This window comes from Myxocyprinus asiaticus, chromosome 29 (assembly GCF_019703515.2).
Source record: "Myxocyprinus asiaticus isolate MX2 ecotype Aquarium Trade chromosome 29, UBuf_Myxa_2, whole genome shotgun sequence".
In the NCBI taxonomy this organism is placed as follows: domain Eukaryota; kingdom Metazoa; phylum Chordata; class Actinopteri; order Cypriniformes; family Catostomidae; genus Myxocyprinus; species Myxocyprinus asiaticus.
In genome coordinates, this window is record NC_059372.1 from 14,784,738 (window position 1) to 14,805,116 (window position 20,379).

The following is a 20,379-nucleotide window of genomic DNA, read 5'->3' on the forward strand; positions in this document are numbered from 1 at the left end:
TGGAAAGGATAAATAATCCTTTTTCTTTTTTTTTTTTTTTTTAAATCACGCCCAGACGTTAGCAAGCCAGCTAGCCCAATGAGCTGGTTGTCAGGCAGCCGCATACGAAAACATCTATTGTGTATTTATGTTTTAAAATGCACTCCCATATCATCATGTATAACTCAAGCGCTCCTGCTTTAATTAAATATTTACTTTTGTATGACAAGCTCAACACATGTTTTTGCCCATTTACGCATATCCAGCAATAATGTGGATTTTTCGTTGCATCTCGTTAATGATGCTTTCGGTTTCGACAATATATATATATATATATTTTTATCTTATAGGCCTGTATCGATCAAGATCTCACAATTGGTACCCGACGCACGATATTTTAGTCATGCACTATAATGAAAGGTTGCCCGAACAAAGGGTTTTTGTAAATGTTATGTTTGTGTCAGTGTCATAACATCCACCCTTGCTTACCCCCTCCCTCTCTCTTCTAGCCGCCTCTGGTCCAGGCCATATTAAACCGGAATGCAGATGAAGTGAAGTTATTTTTGCACAAGAAAGACGAAGTCAATGCACTGGTATGGTTTGAGTGGCATATTATAGGTGTGAGCATGAGTTGTGTATCATTTGCATATAGGATGTCATCACAGAACAGTACAAATGAGCAAATGCTACAGTTGACTGTGGATATGGGCTGTATGGGCCTCAAAGAAATCACCAGTGTTGAAAACCTGTTTATTAAAATATTTTTCTGTGTTGTCAGGACCAAGAGCGCCGCACACCTCTTCATGCTGCTGCCTGGCTGGGAGATGTTCATATAATGGAGCTTCTAATCAATGCAGGTATGAAGAAAAACAACACGGCTGCTGTTACAAGCAGTTATATTATTGTTTATAAAATGGATAATTCTGGTTCTGGATGCTGAATTGGTCTATACATGGTTCCAGTCATGCTCAGGTTAAAGGGATATTTAACCCAAAAATGAAAATTCCTTAAGATTTACTCAACTTCATGTCATCCCAAATGTTTATGTCTTTCTTCTGCTGAACACAAAGATTTTTAGAAGAATATTTCAGTTCTGCAGGTACATACAATGCAAGTGAATGGTGACCAAAATTTTGAAGCTCCAAAGGAACATAAAGACACTATAAAAGTAATCCATTTGACTCCTGTGGTTTAATCCATGTCTTTAGAAGCAATATGATAGGTGTGGGAGAGAAACAGATCAATATTTAAGTACGTTTTTCCTATCAATCTCCACTTTCACATTCTTCTGTTGTTTTTGGCGATTCACATTTGTGCATATCGCCATCTACTGGGCAGGGAGGAGAATTTATAGTAAAAAAGAGCTTAAATATTGATCTGTTTCTCACCCACACCTATCATATCGCTTCTGGAGATATGGATTTAACCACTGGATGCATACTTTTATGTGGCCTTTATATGCATTTTGGGGCTTTAAAAATCTGGCCACCATTCAATTGCATTGGGAGGACCTACAGAGCTGAAATATTCTTCCAGAAATCTTTGTGTTCAGCAGAAGAAAGTAAGTCATACACATCTGGGATGGCATGAGGCTGAGTAAATTATGAGAGAATTTTACCAGCAAAAGAGGGACAGAAGCAGTTGTCATAATGAACCAGCTGCTCAAATAGTCTGTTAAAGTCACTCTCCAGTCACTGGTTTAACCCCTAAAAACTCATCTTTTTTTAATCAAAACTACATTTTTAAAAGTTTTTTTTTTTTTTTCCATGAAAAATAATCCCTTCATGCTTTAAAATGGCTTGGAAATAACTCCACACCTTTGCCTCATTTAGTATGCGCGGATCTGTGAATATACAAATTAGTCCCCGCCTCCATCTCTACTCACCCCTGCACCGCTCGCCTGCAGCTCGGGCTCGCTGTGTCCCCAGGATAAATTGATGGAACAGCATTGGGCTTCAATATAAGTTTAGTGGCAAAACCCATCTGTTTTTGGCTAAAATGTTCAAAACAGTTCTCTGGAACTACAGCAAACCGGAGGTTTCTCTGGAAGTTTTGCTGGGACATTACGATTTTTCCAAATAAACTGCACCCATTTATCTCAGATTTTCAGATCCTTTGGTAATATGTGAAGGCTTACCATTTGTCCTTTTGCAACTTTGCATCCAAAACAGAATATGTCTTGCAAAATAACGATACGTAGCTACACCTGGCTTCTCCTGATACCCCTTGTTTCGCCGTAGCATATGTTCTTGATATGGAAATCCCCACCCAACAAGTTGACAGGATTGGCTCCTTAGGTTTGTGACGTATGAAACCCTGGCTCTCTGAATCCGTGTTTGTGAGATTATCTTTGGTACACTGCAGTTCCAAGGCGAAAATGGTCAGCCATGGCGTTGACTGCTGATTTCACTCATTGTATGTCTCCTAGCATATAAAAAAAAAAAAACACCATATGGACATGTAAACAAGGTTGAAAACGTAATTTTCACTGGAGGGGGGTCTTTAACATCGGAGCGCACTGTTTTGATGCGGCCATGTTTTCTGACATCAAACAAAGAATATACAAACTAGTCAGTCCACTCGAGCCTTCTCCTAAACAATATGGCAGCGCATATAGCCGGTAAGCACATTCTCGATCGCATCTTATCTATCATAATCAATCGTTATAAATGTCTAAAAACCACATTATATGTTTGATAATATGTAACCTGTCCTCCAGTGTATCTGCTGTGAAGTGTAAGGTAAGATTTGTTTTTATTAACGCGCATAAAATAACTCATGCTGGGGGGTTGTCAGTACAGAAGAAACTCTCGTGCGAAAAGGTTAAGCAGTATCACATAAGCAAGAGTGCTTTTGAACTGAGCAGCCATAGTTTGGCTGTAGGCAAAAGGTCATATTGTTCGTTTTTGCTCTGCCAACGAAAATGGTTCATAAAAGGAATCAGCCGTTGCATGTCGCCGAGCAACGCAGACAACAAGAGTGATGCCAACAGTGAAACGTTTCAGTGCTGTTATATGAAATATCAGCACTCTGGCCACACTTGGCCTCTCATGCCTTACTGTTTAAATATTAGTCCGTCATTGACTTCATTCGTTCTCTGTTCTTCTCTTTGTTTTCTACTCCGCTTCTCTAAAATTTCACCTGTTTTAAAAAAACTTTTTTAAAAGGTGCGAATGTCAATGCAAAGGACCACGTGTGGCTGACGCCATTGCACAGAGCAGCTGCTTCCAGAAATGAGGTAAAAAGAGCGTATGATTCATATGCCTGAATGAAGGCTCAGTCTGAGTAACGGCTTACTCATACCATTGTTTACCATTTTAACAATTTCAAACAGTGATTCGAGCATTGCTTTTGTTTATCCAGAGGGCTGTGGGGCTGCTGCTGAGGAAGGGAGCAGATGTGACCGCACGGGACAAGTTCTGGCAGACATCACTGCACATTGCGGCAGCCAACCGGGCCACGCGTTGCGTAGAGGCCCTGCTGCCCCATGTAACCAGCCTGAACATGGCCGACCGCACAGGCAGAGCGCCCCTGCATCACGCTGCTCAGAGCGGATTCCAGGAGGTAAGACCATGGGGTGGAAATTAGTCATCTAATGCATTCTGGTGAATTAATGGCCCTGTTAATTGTGAGGTCAGTCCACTTTAGCTCTTAACATCTTTTAGACACAGAGCTAACTGGCAGAGTTACTGGCAGAGCTAATATTGATACTTCCAGTTGCAACCTTCACTGCATCTAGGCATAGGCATTGTTGTCACCGGTCCTCATTTTGATATGTTTGCTGTAGTGACACATTAAGCAACTTTAAAGTTATTCTTCATCCAAAGATGAAAATTTAGTCATCATTTACTCACTCTTATGTCGTTCCAATTCCAAACCTGTATGCATTTATTTCTTCCGTAGAACAATAAAAGTGAAGTTTAGCAGAATTTCCAAGCTGCTCTCTTCCATACAATGACGGTGGATGGGGACCAGGGGCTGTCAAGCTCCATAAAGGACAAAAAAGCATTGTCTAAGTAATTCATATGACTTGTGTATCATATTCCAAGTCTTCTGAAGCCGTATGATAAGCTTTGTGCCTGACAGCCGTGGTCATCATTGACAAATTATTGAATGGTAAAGAGCAGATTGGACATTCTGCTGTATATTTGTTCATTCAAAGAAACTCATACAGGTTTGGAAGGACTAGAGGGTGAGTAAATGACAGAATTTTCATCTTTGGGTGAACAATTCAGTTCCATGTTCTGTAGTGTATAGAGGTTTAGGTTGGGTATGCTTTTCTTATGAAAGAAAAGCAGCCATATCACCCAGCAGCTCTTGCCTGGTTGCCCACTAAAGCTAAGCAGGGTTGAGCCTGGCCAGTACCTGGATGGGAGACCTCCTGGGGAAAACCAAGGTTGCTGCTTGAAGTGGTATTAGGGAGGCCAGCAGGGGGTGCTCACCCTGTGGTCTGTGCGGGTCCTAATGCCCCAGTATAGTGACGGGGACACTATACTGTAAAAAAAGCACTGTCATTCGGATGAGATGTTAAACCAAAGTCCTGACTGTCTGTGGTCATTAAAAATCCCAGGGCACTTCTCGTAAAGAGTAGGGGTATAATCCCAGTGTCCTGGCCAAATTCCCCCCACTGGCCCCTATATATCATGGCCTCCTAATAATCTCCATCCCTGAATTGGCTACATCACTCTCCTCTCCACCAATAGCTAGTGTGTGGTGGGCGTTCTGGTGCACGATGGCTGCTGTCGCATCATCCAGGTGGATGCTGCACACTGGTGGTGGTTGAGGAGATTCCCCCTATTCTATGTAAAGCGCTTTGAGTCACAAAGCAGCACCTCACACAAGCGCTCTTGACTTGCACATTCACTGTTGTTGTTTTTACCTTCATCTCTTGATGTTTAGTAGCAATTACATCTTCTAGTGCTGCTTTGTGACCATAACGGCTCAAAATATAAGTGTTGCCACCTTGTGGACCCACTAATTAGTGCAAAAACTCGCAAATGCGCATTCTGCACGTTCAAAGACGCGTGGTTAGAAAAATCAGGCTGCACGAGTTGAGGGGTCTGTCTGCATCCTGCAAGACTACTACAAGACATGCCCACTACATGTTACGCCCTCTCCAAATAACCAGCCAAATCTTGGAACAGTTGGATGCCACATTCATACACTGTTTGTTGTGTTTATTTAGAGTCCTGCAGCAACCATACACCTACACTTATCTATAACTCTAAACCTAACCATAAAGATTTTAAAATGAAAAGTTTGTAAAAAAAAAAAAAAAATGTATATACCACAAATTAAAGTTCTTTTGAATTGAATCATAACGCTGTATCACTAGTAGGGCTGCACCTAACGATTATTTTTTTATCGATTAATCTAACAATTCTTTTTCCGATTAGTCAATTAATCTAACGACTAATTTGCTGATTATTCTAAAGATTTTTTATAATTATTGCTTGATTAATATAACAGTTAATTAACCCAAAATAAATATAAATAACTTGTCTCATTTATATTTCAATATTTTATTAAATCATCTTCTCTTAAACACAAACAAATGTACAAGAAACAAAGTGTGCACTGCAGGGCATTATTCTGCAACAAAAAACAGTGTTACTATGAATGCAAACTTTAATACAGTGGAAAAGACACTCTATTAGCATAACATAAATATATATAAATAAATAAAAAATTCCAACATTCTTTTGAATGTCCATGTACTAAAATAAAATATTTGATGTCATAAGTGTACCTTAATTAGCTATTAGTATTATTTTGAATGGCCATGGAAAATGAAGCAATGTGATAACAATTTTACCTGGTCGCAAAAAGTAGTCCGTTAATTTATCTGATGAACTTTCACCTTTTGCTGACCCTTTATGCTTTGCAGAGCTAATGTGTGCTTCTAAATCACTTGTACCTTTATTAGCATCTGACACATAAGTGCCAGCTTTACATGTCATACATTCTGCTTCCCACGGATCTCGACCTAGACGAAAGCATGGGAATTTTGCGCAAATCTTCTGTAAATTTGCACTTTCGTTTGGGCATTGTTTCCACTCAGCTGTCATTTGCTGCTCCTGTCAAGCAACTGTTTGATGCCGAACACAACAGCGATTTGCACGTTCGCGGAGAGATTGACAGGCAGGAATTTGGCCAATAGTTTCTGCAAGCCTCTTATAATTGACCAATTGGTGTGCGAGAAGGAGCACAAAGAGGGGTTAAAGCAATGCAAATATGTGCGCACACACAATGAAGTATTAGACCAAATGCACATTATAATGCAACTAAAGCCGAATCCCGGACATTTTCGCAAATTTAGAAATCCCGGCTGTACGCTTTTTTAAAGTCCGAAAAAGAGGACATGTCTGGGAAAAAGATGACGTATGGTCACCCTACGTTAGCAGCAGTGCAGAAATTACTTTTAACATGGGGGCGATGAGGAAACATTTAGAAAATCAGTTTAAAGTGACTAGTACAAACAGAAACACGTGTTGTCATGCTTGGGTGGGGACAAAAAGTAAACAGGACTTACGGTGCTGTCTTGACAAAGCGCTCTGGGATGCTTTCGCTTCAAGTGTTCGTTCATGGCGGTTGCACTGCTGTGATAAGCCATTTCAAATTTGCATAGCTTACACAGCACCACACTGTTGGGTCTCTGGCTACAATACTCCCACGCTTTAGATGACCATAGGTGAGTTTTTTTAGCTGCAGCTTGTTCTTCGGGGAATCCATACTTAAACCAAGCACTGCCATTTTAATTTCTCCATTGCGATGCGCCGACACACGTTATGCAAATCGACGTATTTCTGTAATTGATGACGTCGATTACGTTGATGAATCGGCCCAGCCCTAATCACTAGGTGGCGACAGTGATGAGAAATTTTATGAAAGCGGAAAGAAGAAGCCAGCAGTATGCTAAGCTAATAAGCTAATGATTAGCTTGTAAGCTAACTGGAGAAAACAGAAAAGAGAAATGTTTATCTTAACATTTATATCTTTTTTTAATTATTATTGAAAAAGCAGAAATTGTACCAACACCTTCAGGAATACATTAAAGAGCATTTCCACAAAGTTTCACATTAAACAAGTTCTTTCAGTTTACCCTTTATACCTTCCGTTTAATAATATGATATGTGACATAATTTAAAAGTTATTCTTTGTCATATTTAAAGAGTTAAGAGAAAATGAAGATGGATACACTTGTGCGCATTCAGTGCTCGAGCACTCTGCTAATGACAAGATTTGCGCCACGTGTCCTGTACTCGGATGCTCGCCGTTCACCTGTGACCGAAGTATAATTTGGACTTAAGTTGTAATTGCTCCTTGAGTAAAGCAACATACAGCATGTTGTTTTGTGTACCTGTCCTCAACCTAAGCCAAAGCTCCACTCTTCACCACAATGGAAACCCAGCATAACAGAATCGATTTTAAATCCCAAAATAACATTTAACTCTAAGTCTCCCTTTTTTGTCATCTTGCTCAAAAATGTATAAAATAACACTTAATTTCAAAATGTTCACACTCTGCATCAAGTCCCATGCAGAGCATACGTGGAACTACAAATCCCCTTGCCCATGTTGTTTAACATACTTGATTGGTTGACATTCACCCTACATAATATAATCTAGTTGAGTGCACATTTTAGAGAATTACATTAATCGAAAACAAGTTTAGAAGAGAAGCACAATTTTGTTGTGTAGATCACAAATATGATTTATTATATCGGACAACCAGCATTTTCCCTGTGCAGATTGTTTTAATAAATGGACACAATGTTGCTTTGTGCTTCTGCTGCACACTAGATGGTTAAATTGCTGCTGAACAAGGGAGCCAATCTGAGTGCCAGCGACAAGAAAGACAGGCAGCCCATTCACTGGGCCGCTTACCTTGGTGAGTCCATACTGTGGTCTTCCTGATGTAGATCTTTTACAGTGTACTGTGTCTCAATCATATTCCTTATATTTTGTGTATTTACTATTTTCAGGGTTCCCACGATCATGAGAAATCTGGAAATATTAGAGAATTTTAAAATTGAGTTTTACAGGCCAAGGAAAAGTCATGAAAATTAACAATCTTGATTTGTGAGTGAATACTTCTTTTGAGCCTGTTCTTCAGTTATTTGGTCGAAATGGTTCACCAGTTGGTCTGGATGATTCATTATCGAATAAGTCTAAATCAAATAGATTTTTTTTTAAGTGGTTTCTTGATATCACAAATTACCGAAAAAGTCACTGGTCAAAAAGGGTGGGAACCCTGAACTTTACTGAATAGTGATTCTTGGTAGTTCCATTAAGACTGCAGTTTTTGTGTCTTTCAGGACATCTGGAGGTGGTTAAGCTGCTGGTGTCTCAGGGCTCTGATAAGAGCTGTAAGGATAAACGGGGATACACCCCTCTCCACGCTGCTGCTGCCAGTGGCCACGTCGATGTGGTCAAGTACCTGTTACGCAATGGAGCTGAGGTGAGTACTCTTTGGAGGTTTAATAACACAATTCTGCTACACACTGTTCGGGCCTTAAGTACACATCTCTATTCTTAATTGAGAGACGCACCCGAGCAAGATTTGATTGGATGGAAACATGTTAGGTTATTATATTATTGATTAATATGTTAAATAAATCAGCAGAAGAAAAAAATTATTTTAGAGGTCAATAAGCTTATTAAATTTTGATAATTATTGTATTCATAATCTTTCTTTTTCTTTAGAATAATGTGTACTGATGAATCTTGCACAATAAGGCAAGGGAAGTTTTAAATGAATTTAGTAGAGTTGATTTTTAATTTCCTTAGTTAAAAGCTCATTGTATACTATGTGCTTCTTTCTCAGATTGATGAGCCTAATGCCTTTGGAAACACTGCTCTCCATGTGGCTTGCTACACAGGACAGGAAGCTGTAGCCAATGAGCTGGTCAATCGTGGGGCTAATGTCAACCAGCCCAACCACCGTGGCTACACGCCCCTGCACCTGGCTGCTGTGTCCACTAACGGGGCTCTCTGCCTGGAGCTGCTGGTCAACAACGGTGCTGATGTCAACATGCAGGTCTGTAATTTTTAGGCAATAAATCATGAGACTTGTGCTGGTGTTTCAAGTTAGGTAGCTTTGCTAGTGTTTCTGAATTTACCTTCTCTTTTCTCCAGAGTAAAGAAGGGAAAAGCCCTTTGCACATGGCAGCCATTCATGGACGTTTCACTCGCTCTCAGATCCTCATTCAGAATGGTTTGTTCTGCTGCCCCTTTCTTTTTCCACCCAATTTTAAGTATCTTTTGTAATATGTCTAGTGGTTTACCGATATGGGTTTTTCCAGTTGCAGATGCTGACACTAATATATATGCACTCACTTAGCACTTTATTAGGAACACCTGTGGTCCTAATAAGGTGCCCGACGTGGTCTTCTGCTTCTACCTCGAGGTTCGACATGTTGTGCATTCTGAGATGCAATTCTGCTCACTACAATTGTACAGAGTGGTTATCTGAGTTACCATGGCTTTTCTATCAGCTCGAATCAGTCTGGCCATTCTCCATTGACCGGTCTCATCAACAAGGTGTTTCCATCCACAGAATGTCCGCTTACTGGATTTTTTTTAAGGCACCATTCTGAGTAAACTGAAAATCCCAGGAGATCAGCAGTTACAGAAGTACTCTAACCAACCAACAATTATGCCACTGCCGAAATCACTGAGATCACATTTTTTGCCCATTCTTATGGTTGAGGTGGACATTAACTGAAGCTCCTGACCCGTATCTGCATGATTTTGTGCATTGCACTGCTGCCATACGATTGGCTGGTTAGATAATCGCACGAATAAGTAGATGTACAGGTGTTCCTAATTGCTAAGTGATTGTGTATATATGTATGTTTATGTAGATTTTACATTATGTTGATATAGTGTCCAAATGAGTGCAGTTATCATCCAATGTCAATAATTTTAAAATAGCCAAATATCAGCTCTTTATCCAGCCTGGCCAATATCGGCCTATCACTAATTTTTATTTTGTTTTTTATCCTTCTTGTTCTTTCCTCAGGTGGGGAGATAGATTGTGTGGACAGATATGGCAATACTCCTCTTCATGTTGCTGCTAAGTATGGCCACGAGCTGCTTATCAGCACCTTAATGACAAATGGTGCTGACACAGCCAGGTAAAGAACCATGATTTTGTTCTTAAGCTTTGCAATGACTTGCGCTTTTCATGTAAATGAGGGACAAGGAATTGGCATATACAATAAAGGTGGAAGTAACCTAATGCCAGTTTGCATCTTATCTCTCCTGGTGGTGTTTGTAATTAAATAATTCTTTATTTTCCTCTCTTCCTACAGACAAGGAATTCATGGGATGTTCCCTCTACACTTAGCTGTGCTTTACGGGTCCTCTGACTGTTGTCGTAAGCTACTTTCCTCAGGTACACACTATTCCTCTCTTCCAAGAGACCAATTGCAGTGAGAGCCAAAAAATAGAACAATTGTTTTTTTGTTTTTTTTTTATAATAATTTTTTAATCCCCTTTTCTCCCCAATTTGGAATGCCCAATTCCCAGTACTTAGTAGGTCCTCGTGGTGGCACGGTTACTCACCTCAATCCAGGTGGTGGAGGAGAAGTCTCAGTTGCCTCCGCTCCTGAGACAGTCAATCCGTGCATCTTATCACGTGGCTCATTGTGCATGACACTGCGAACACTCCCAGAATATGGAGGCTCATGCTACTCTTCGCAATCCACGCACAATTTAGCACGCGCCCCATTGAGAGCGAGAACCACTAATCATGACCACGAGGAGGTTACCCCATGTGACTCTAGCCTCCCTAGAAACTGGACCAATTTGGTTGCTTAGGAGACCTGGCTGGAGTCACTCAGCACACCCTGGATACCAACTCGCGACTCCAGGTGTGGTAGTCAGCGTCAATACTTGCTGAGCTACCCAGGCCCCCAGAACAACGATATTTGTTAAAGAAGTGGTCCTTTCAATGCTTAATCCGTATTATGTGGTGGTACCTTGGTATAATTATGTTAATAGATGGTAATACTGTGGTACTTTGATATATACCATCGTACTGAATGATTACCATATTTATGTACCATGTTATTTACAGTTGAAGTCAGAAGCTTACGTACACTTAGGTTGAGGTCATTAAAACTAATTTTTTATCCACTCCACAGATTTCATATTAGCAAACTATAGTTTTGGCAAGTCGTTTAGGACATCTACTTTGTGCATGACATGAGTAATTTTTCCAACAATTGTTTACAGACAGATTGTTTGACTTTTAATTGACTATATCACAATTCCAGTGGGTCAGAAGTTTACATACACTAAGTTAACTGTGCCTTTAAGCAGCTTGGAAAATTCCAGAAAATGATGTCAAGCCTTTAGGCAGTTAGCCAATTAGCTTCTGATTGGCTAATTGGAGTCAATTGTAGGTGTACCTGTGGATGTATTTTAAGGCCTACCTTCAATCTCGGTGCCTCTTTGCTTGACCTCATGGGAAAATCAAAAGAAATCTGCCAAGACCTCCGAAAAAAAATTGTGGAACTCCACAAGTCTGGTTCATCCTTGGGAGCAATTTCCGAACGCCTGAAGGTATCTCGTTCATCTGCACAAACAATAGTACACAAGTATAAACACCATGGGACCACGCAGCCATCATACCACTCAGGAAGGAGACGCATTCTGTCTCCTAGAGATGAACGTAGTTTGGTGCGAAAAGTGCAAATCAATCCCAGAACAACAGCAAAGTACCTTGTGAAGATGCTGGAGGTAACAGGTAGACAGGTATCTATATCCACAGTAAAACGAGTCCTATATTGACATAACCTGAAAGGCTGCTCACCAATAAAGAAGCCACTGCTCCAAAACCACCATAAAAAAGCCAGACTGCAGTTTGCAAGTGCACATGGGAACAAAGGTCTTACTTTTTGGAGAAATGTCCACTGGTCTGATGAAACAAATATGTAACTGTTTGGCCATAATGACCATCATAATGTTTGGAGGAAAAAGGGTGAGGCTTGTGAACCAAAGAACACCATCCCAACCGTGAAGCATGGGGGGGTGCAGCATCATGTTGTGGGGGTGCTTTGCTGCAGGAGGGACTGCTGCACTTCACAAAATAGATGGCATCACGAGGAAGGAAAATTATGTGGATATATTGAAGCAACATCTCAAGACATCAGCCAGGAAATTAAAGCACGGTCGCAAATGGGTCTTGCAAATGGGTCTTTCAAATGGACAATGACCCCAAGCATACCTCCAAATTTGTGGCAAAATGGCTTAAGGACAACAAAGTCAAGGTATTGGAGTGGCCATCACAAAGCCCTGACTTCAATCTGATAGAAAATTTGTGGGCAGAACTGAAAAATCATTTATGAGCAAGGAGGCCTACAAACCTGACACCAGTTCTGTCTGGATGAATGGGACAAAATTCCAGCAACTTATTGTGAGAAGCTTGTCTTTTGGCTACCCAAAATGTTTGACCCAAGTTAAACAATTTAAATGCAATGCTACCAAATACTAACATACTAAGTGTATGGAAACTTCTGACCTACTTGGAATGTGATGAAAGAAATTTACTGTCTTGAAAGATGACTGCATAGACCCCTCTACCTAATCATCACAATGACTGTCTCTTTTTTTTTTTTCAGGTCAGCTTTACAGCATTGTGTTGTCAATGAGTAAAGAGCACGTTCTCTCGGCTGGATTTGACATCAACACCCCAGACAACTTTGGGAGGACCTGTCTACACGCTGCTGCCTCTGGAGGGTGAGACCGCAGCTCTACTTAGAATGAGCTATTTAAAAATCCACTGCCCTACTTTATATCAAGTGTCCCTAACTTTATATGTAGTAATGCTATCCAAGGTCATTTCAGTTGTTACATTTAGCTGAAATTACTCAACAGACAGGATTTTTTCATTAAAGGTGAAATGATTTTTTTATATGTCAACTAGAAGTTATTTTTAGGTTGATTCCACTGAAAGGTGTAAACACTTTGGGGTGGGACTGTTTTATTGTCCATCCATTTGCAGACTGGGGAGTTGGAAAAAGTTATGTAACGTTAACATTAAAGCTAAAACTTTTAAGATCCGTATAAGTAGATTGCTAATGTTGATGCCCATAAATGGATTCGTTTGAGACTGGATTAATTCAGTTTAAAAAATGTGACTTATTTGTACTTTTAAGTTTGTAGTTAGTATAATTTTAAATAATAGTATAGTATAATATTCAATTTTTTTTCCTCTCCTGTATTCTCTCACTCAGAAATATTGAATGTCTCAACCTGCTCTTAAGCAGTGGAGCTGACATGAATAAGAAGGACAAGTTTGGAAGGTACAAATTGTCGTTTTGTTCTTTTAAGCAGGTTACTTTAGTCATATCAAAAGGAGTCTACATGTATATTAGATTCATGCTGATGATTTATAATGTATTTCTCCATCAGGACTCCTTTACACTATGCGGCTGCTAACGGGAGGTATCAGTGTGTGGTCGTGCTGGTGGGAGCTGGGGCAGAGGTCAATGAGCGTGATCGCTCGGGCTGTACACCTCTGCACTACTCTGCAGCATCTACTGCGTTCTGCAGGTGAAACGCACTCCCACAGACCTGCAGAGATTTTTGGCATGTTTTAAATATTACCATTCTTTGGTATCGTAGTGTGAACAGCATTACTGATGCCCGGTTGTCTTTCTCAGAACGGACCGACTCCATGCCAGCACTCATCAGAGCCAAGAGGATGGGGAGAAGGAATCATTCCTGTAAGTCCACTTTAATTGGGACAAATTTGAATGATTCCTGAAAATAATTTCATGTCCGAGCCATGGTTTAACGGTTAGCGCACATTCCAACCCATTTTGCGGTGCCGCTTGTGTGGCATCATGAGTTCGAATCTGGCTTGCAACATTTTCAAATCCTGTTTCCCTTCTTTCTCCTTTTAGTTTACTAGCGTTTCAGTGGATTTGTCTGTAATAAGTGCAAGAGATGAATTCACAGTAATTGTTTTTTTCCTGTATTCTTTCTGAGAAGTGTGGTTGTTTTATATGTTTTGGTTAATTCAGTTATTATTAGGATTACACAGAGTTGTGTATAAATAAGTTTTATATACTGTATATAAGTTACATAAAGAATATGTAAATGTCTATATATGTGAAACGCTAGGCTGAAATCATGGGTACAGGTTGTCCATTTTACTGTGTTTTATAAGCTGCATTTGGGTCCAGAACACTGACTAATATCCTTTCACACTTAACATGTAGTTGTTATATAAATGTTGATGTAATCTATAATTTCTGTAGGTGTGTAGAGCATTTGTTGGATAATGGTGCTGATCCATCTCTGTGCAACACTAAAGGATACAGTGCTGTGCATTACGCTGCGGCCCACGGCAACAAACAGAACCTGGAGCTGGTGAGATTGTCCTTTCACTCTTACATCGTCCACTGTGATTTTTAGCGTAATTTTTATCACAGTAAAAACTATTGATGCACCTTCTCTTACTGATTCTGTAGCTTTTGGAGATGTGCTTTAACACTCTGGGAGACAAGGAAAGCAACGAGCTCGTCAGCCCACTTCACCTAGCGGTACGAACAAAACGTCTGCTTAAGCTGTGTTAAATTCTAAGTCGGAATTGGGATATTCCTTCTTGATATCTTTATGGACTTCTGACCATAAAGGCATTCTGTTGCCTGATGCTCAAAGAGACATGTAAAAAATTAAATTTGCAATGCTAGCATTTGCTTTGTATGTGTTTGATTGCAATTTCGTTACAATGATACAAGTTTGCTGACAGAGTGTAAATGATGTTTTACAATGCCAGCATTTTTTTTATTTTATTTAATAATTTAGTAAGATGATAAACAGAAAAGCTAATTTGCAGTGTTTTACACTGTTTTATTTGCTTAAAAAAAAGTGAATGTTTATCATTAACTGTAGATGTGTCCTGGGGTGCAATTTTACTAAACATAAAAGTGGCTGATAATTTTAAAATATAATTAGCAGTCACTGAAATTACCTTTCCACTTTATCTCACCTGTCAGGTGGAGTCAGGTCACTGGGAATGTGTTACCGTGTTACTGGAGTCTGGAGCATGTGTAGATGCGTGTGACCCGGTGGGGCGCTCTGTGCTGTACGTGGCCTCTCAGAGAGGACACGCCCGCTGCTTGGAACTCCTGCTCAGCCAATCAGCATCTTGCCTGCTCACCGAGCACCGCAGCAAATGGGGCCCTCTTCATGTTGCAGGTACACAGTGTTTATGAATTGGTTTATGAAAATAATCTTTGTTTTCAAGTGTGGGTGTTTGACAGATTACTTTGTTTTTTTGTTGGTTAGCTGCCAATGGCCATTCAGAATGTCTGCGAGTACTGCTCTGTAGTGAGGGAGGAGCTGACCTGGTTAATGTTAGAGACAAGGAGGGACAGTACGTATGAGCTGATAGCTCTTACATATTTTTCCTTGTCTTTTTTCTACACATTTTTACTCTTGTTGATTTGCATTCATTATTAACAAACAGTCTTGGGTAACTCATTTACTCACCCTCATGCCATCCCAGATGTATATGACTTCCTTTCTTCAGCAGAACACATTTTAAGAAAAATAGAAAAATATCTCAGCTCAGTAGGTCCTTGTAATGGAAGTGGATGGTAACACGATATTTGATGCTCCAAAAAGCACAGACAATCAGCCTTAACGTCATCCATACGACTCCAGTGGTTAAATGAATGCCTTATAAAGGGATACGATCGCTTTTGGTGCGAAAAATATCAATATTTAAGCAATTTTGAACTATAAATAATCGTTAAGCAACAGTATGCACGTTCACGAGAGGGCTGAGGTCATGCAGTCTCTCGTATGACGTATTGGCGTTGGCATGTTCACACGAGAAGGGATGCATGCGCAACACACCCGGAAGTGCAGCGCTGTTTACTAGGAGGGAGCTTTTGAACAGTAAAACTTTTTGGAGGGAGCTGGTGTGAACAGAATCAGTTGTATATGCTTACAAATTTAGGACAACAACAAAAATGATTGATTTTATCTACTGGAAAATACAAATGAAAACCTCTCCCTACCATTTCCCATAATTGTGTAGGCGTACCCACTGCGAGTTGCACAACGCAACCAAACTAGATTGCTTTTGTTATAGCCAGCAAAGCTGTCTGTGCTGCAAGTGGTGCAACTATACTGTGTAGTAGTCAATACAGTGCAACTATGCTGGTGGTTAAAAAATAAGCCAAGCATAGCACTTGAAAAAGAAACCCTTGCCAGTTTACGGCAAGGAAAAAGTAGAGACAATGCGACACTTTCTATAAAACTTAACAATATAATGCAGTTAGGTACTTGGGAATAATGTAATATGCTACTTTTAAATGTAACATTCCCGAACACTGATGATAAATGATCAAAACTGTATTAAATCACATTTGCATTATTAAAATGTTCTTCTCCATAGAACTCCATTGATGCTGGCAGTGCTGGGGGGACACACTGACTGCATTCATCTGCTGCTGGAGAGAGGAGCTTGTCCTGACATGGGAGACAGGAGAGGAAGAACAGCCTTACACAGAGGGGTGAGATGCTGGAGACATTTAACTACAGTGCATCTGGAAAGTATTCACAGCGCTTCACTTTTTCCACATTTTGTTATGTTACAGCTTTATTCCAAAATGGATTAAATTCATTATTTTCCTCAAAATTCTACAAACAATACCCCATAATGACAACGTGAAAGAAGTTTGTTTGAAATCTTTGCGAATTTATTGAAAATAAAAAATGAAAAAAAAATCACACGTACATAAGTATTCACAGCCATGACACTCAAAATTGAACTCGGGTGCATCCTTGCACCCATCTCTTTCCACTGGTCATCCTTGAGATGTATCTACAACTTGATTGAAGTCCACCTGTGGTACATTCAGCTGATTGGACATGATTTGGAAAGGCACACACCTGTCTATATAAGGTCCCACAGTTAACAGTGTATGTCAGAGCACAAACCAAGCCATGAAGTCCAAGGAATTGTCTGAGACAGGACTGTATCGAGGCACAGATCTGGGGAAGGGTACAAAAACATTTCTGCAGTATTGAAGCTCCCAATGAGCACAGTGGCCTCCATCATCCGTAAATGGAAGAAGTTTGGAACCATCAGGACTCTTCCTAGAGCTGGCCGCCTGGCCAAACTGAGCGATCGGGAGAAGGGCCTTAGTCAGGGAGGTGACCAAGAACCCGATGGTCACTCTGACAGAGCTCCAGCGTTTCTCTGTGGAGAGAGGAGAACCTTCCAGAAGAACGACCATCTCTGCAGCACTCCACCTATCAGGCCTGTATGGTAGAGTGGCCAGACGGAAGCCACTCCTCAGTAAAAGGCACATGACAGAGGCATCCCGCCTGGAGTTTGCCAAAAGGCACCTGAAGGACTCTCAGACCATGAGAAACAAAGATTGAACTCTTTGGCCTGAAAGGCTGGAGGAAACCAGGCACCGCTCATCACCTAGCCAATACCATCCCTACAGTGAAGCATGGTGGTGGCAGCATCATGCTGTGGGGATGTTTTTCAGCGGCAGGAACTGGGAGACTAGTCAGGATCGAGGGAAAGATGAATGCAGCAATGTACAGAGACATCCTTTATGAAAACCTGCTCCAGAGCGCCCTGGACCTCAGACTGGGGCGAAGGTTCATCTTACAACAGGACAACAACCCTAAGCACACAGCCAAGATAACAAAGGAGTGGCTACGGGACAGCTCTGTGAATGTCCTTGAGTGGCCCACCCAGAGCCCAGACTTGAACCCGATTGAACATCTCTGGAGAGATCTGAAAATGGCTGTGCACCGAAGCTCCCTATCCAACCTGATGGAGCTTGAGAGGTCCTGCAAAGAAGAATGGGAGAAACTGCCCAAAAATAGGTGTGCCAAGCTTGTAGCATCATACTCAAAAAGACTTGAGGCTGTAATTGGTGCCAAAGGTGCTTCAACAAAGTATTGAGCAAAGGCTGTGAATACTTGTGTACATGTGATTCTTTTTTTTTTTTTTCAATAAATTTGCAAAGATTTCAAACAAACTTCTTTCACGTTGTCATTATGGGGTATTGTTTGTAGAATTTTGAGGAAAATAATGAATTGAATCCATTTTGGAATAAGGCTGTAACATAACAAAATGTGGAAAAAGTGAAGCACTGTGAATACTTTCCGGATGCACTGTATGTGTTGTGTCCTTATATTCAAATAGGGTTTCTAACCAGGCCTGTTTTTGTAGGCTGTAATGGGTCGGGAGGACTGTGTAACCGCCCTGTTGTCCCACAATGTCTTGGCCCTGAGCAGAGATTTTCAGGGGCGAACCGCAGTCCATCTGGCTGCTTCCTGTGGCCATGTTGACATTCTCTCCAATCTGCTTTCTGCTGCTGACCACTCCTATCCCCACGACCCAATCACTGACCGCCACGGCTACACACCCGCACATTGGGCAGCCTATCACGGTAAGATGTCAAACCTTTCGTCCTTCAGTGGCTTTTTCATCTTACTAAAAGTGCATTGAGGAAATGCAAAATATTTTATATAAGTGACATTCTTTTGCTTGTAAAACAACAGGTCATGAAGACTGTTTGGACGTTTTACTTGAACTCAAACCATGTAGTATCCAGGAGGGAAACCCCTTCACCCCACTGCACTGTGCTCTGTGAGTATTCTACCTCTAATTAAATGTGTGTTAGTCCCTGATATTATCTAAACCAAAACTGTCTTATGTACCAGAGTGTATTGTCTGGGTTTTCATTTTGTAACCCCATAAAATGTCAATCTGTATAATGGTGTTCTATCTGTTTGTGTTATTCTGTTGCAGCATTAATGGCCATAGTGGTTCTGCAGAGCTGCTGTTGGAATCCAGTGTTTGTAATTTGTTGGTAAACATCAGGGATGCCAAAGGAAGGTTTGTGCCGGTTAAATAGTTCTTACTTGGAAAAGCATTACACCAGTTATATATTAGCTAAGAGCCATATTGGCTTTCTAAGAACTGTACCTTAATAGTAGCATACATTAATTAATATACAGCACTCCATATGTTTGAGGACATGATCGGTTATGGGCAGCCAGCCTTAGCAGTTGTGGATTGCACACATAATTGACTGTGTTCTGCTGCTAGGACCCCACTCCATGCGGCTGCAGTCACTGAGGATGTGGTTGGGCTGCAGCTGGTTCTGCGGCACGGAGCTGACATCAACGCTGTGGACCACTCAGGGCGTTCTGCACTGATGGTGGCCGCTGACCATGGCCAAAGTGGTGCCGTGGGTAAGAGCCAGTCTAGAAGTCTGTTTCAAATCTAGACTTGTGTGATTATTCGTTAGACAATATGTAGACAGTAAAGTATGGTTCTTATTTCCCAAGTGTCTCTGTACCGGTAGTACTTAAGAAAAGCTACATTGTTAATTCAAAGATATCAACAAACCATGACATCATGTTGATGTTAGGAACACTGGTTAAAAAATCTTAATAAAGGAGACTTATTAACTCTTAAAAGTTGGTCTTTTGAGCATATAAATGGAAAACCTGGACGTATCAGGGAATTTTTTTAATTGTGTTTTCCAGGCCTGGAAAGGTAATGGAATTGGGATAAAAAATAAAAATTTCTGTTGTGAATATCCTTTTTTTTTTTTTTTTTTTTTTTTTTTTGCACCATGCTGAATGAAATGATGTCAATTTTGAAATGTGTGACTTCTATTTCTGTTGTTGGTCAATGCAGCCTTGCTGCTGCACAGAGCCAAAGCTGACCTGGCTCTGCTGGATGTGAACAAGAACACTGCCCTACATCTTGCCTGCAGCAAGGTAATAACATAGTTCTTTATTCAAGCTTAACAATGATCTTTTGATCTGATTTCAGAAATGTTGTGCTTTATTGGTAACTTTTGTCTGTGTGTGAAGGCTCATGAAATGTGTGCCATGCTGATCTTGAAGGAGATCCACAACCCTATCCTCATCAATGCAACCAACAGTATGCTTCAAATGTGAGTTTTCCCCTCCTCACCCAAAGTGGGTGTTCAGACAGAAGGCGTTCTTGCATTAAAAAAGCTGCACAAGGAATGGAACAGAATACAGGTGTCCCTGGGCACTTTTAAGTTGTTGTTCTTTAACTTGAGAGGCCGTCTTCAAAAAACATGGCTGCATGAGACACTGAAAAACAGCCAGATGTGGTGCAGCAGTAAAAAGATGACTGTCTAGAGCAGTGGTTCTCAACCAGGGGACCGGGGGATAAAACAATCTCTATCGAATAATTTTAGATGTTTAGCCTATGGTATACAGTACATCTAGACGATAATTTGTGTGTCGCCAAAAACGCAAGCAGTTCGACAAAGTTATACACACAACTAGCTAACTGAATCACAGTCATGAATCAGCTGGTTAGGAAGTATTAGCTGGCTAGCGGCGACCTAGCCCTGCTGTC

At 40.7% G+C, this 20,379-nt stretch overlaps 1 protein-coding gene across 1 annotated transcript in view; it reads left to right on the forward strand.

Annotated features, from left to right (window-relative positions):
• LOC127420445 (serine/threonine-protein phosphatase 6 regulatory ankyrin repeat subunit C-like) overlaps positions 1-20,379 on the forward strand; it is a 32,101-nt gene that overhangs the window by 372 nt on the left and 11,350 nt on the right. Inside the window, exons 2-26 of the mRNA XM_051662741.1 lie at positions 489-572; positions 758-836; positions 3,147-3,217; positions 3,343-3,543; positions 7,782-7,869; positions 8,297-8,439; positions 8,806-9,018; positions 9,117-9,195; positions 10,003-10,117; positions 10,295-10,377; positions 12,608-12,725; positions 13,223-13,291; positions 13,401-13,541; positions 13,652-13,714; positions 14,252-14,363; positions 14,465-14,536; positions 14,993-15,194; positions 15,285-15,372; positions 16,402-16,519; positions 18,202-18,421; positions 18,534-18,621; positions 18,784-18,870; positions 19,084-19,229; positions 19,681-19,763; positions 19,860-19,942. Coding sequence (XP_051518701.1) covers positions 489-572; positions 758-836; positions 3,147-3,217; positions 3,343-3,543; positions 7,782-7,869; positions 8,297-8,439; positions 8,806-9,018; positions 9,117-9,195; positions 10,003-10,117; positions 10,295-10,377; positions 12,608-12,725; positions 13,223-13,291; positions 13,401-13,541; positions 13,652-13,714; positions 14,252-14,363; positions 14,465-14,536; positions 14,993-15,194; positions 15,285-15,372; positions 16,402-16,519; positions 18,202-18,421; positions 18,534-18,621; positions 18,784-18,870; positions 19,084-19,229; positions 19,681-19,763; positions 19,860-19,942 — 2,846 coding nt within the window. The remainder of the gene's footprint in view (positions 1-488; positions 573-757; positions 837-3,146; positions 3,218-3,342; positions 3,544-7,781; positions 7,870-8,296; positions 8,440-8,805; positions 9,019-9,116; positions 9,196-10,002; positions 10,118-10,294; positions 10,378-12,607; positions 12,726-13,222; positions 13,292-13,400; positions 13,542-13,651; positions 13,715-14,251; positions 14,364-14,464; positions 14,537-14,992; positions 15,195-15,284; positions 15,373-16,401; positions 16,520-18,201; positions 18,422-18,533; positions 18,622-18,783; positions 18,871-19,083; positions 19,230-19,680; positions 19,764-19,859; positions 19,943-20,379) is intronic.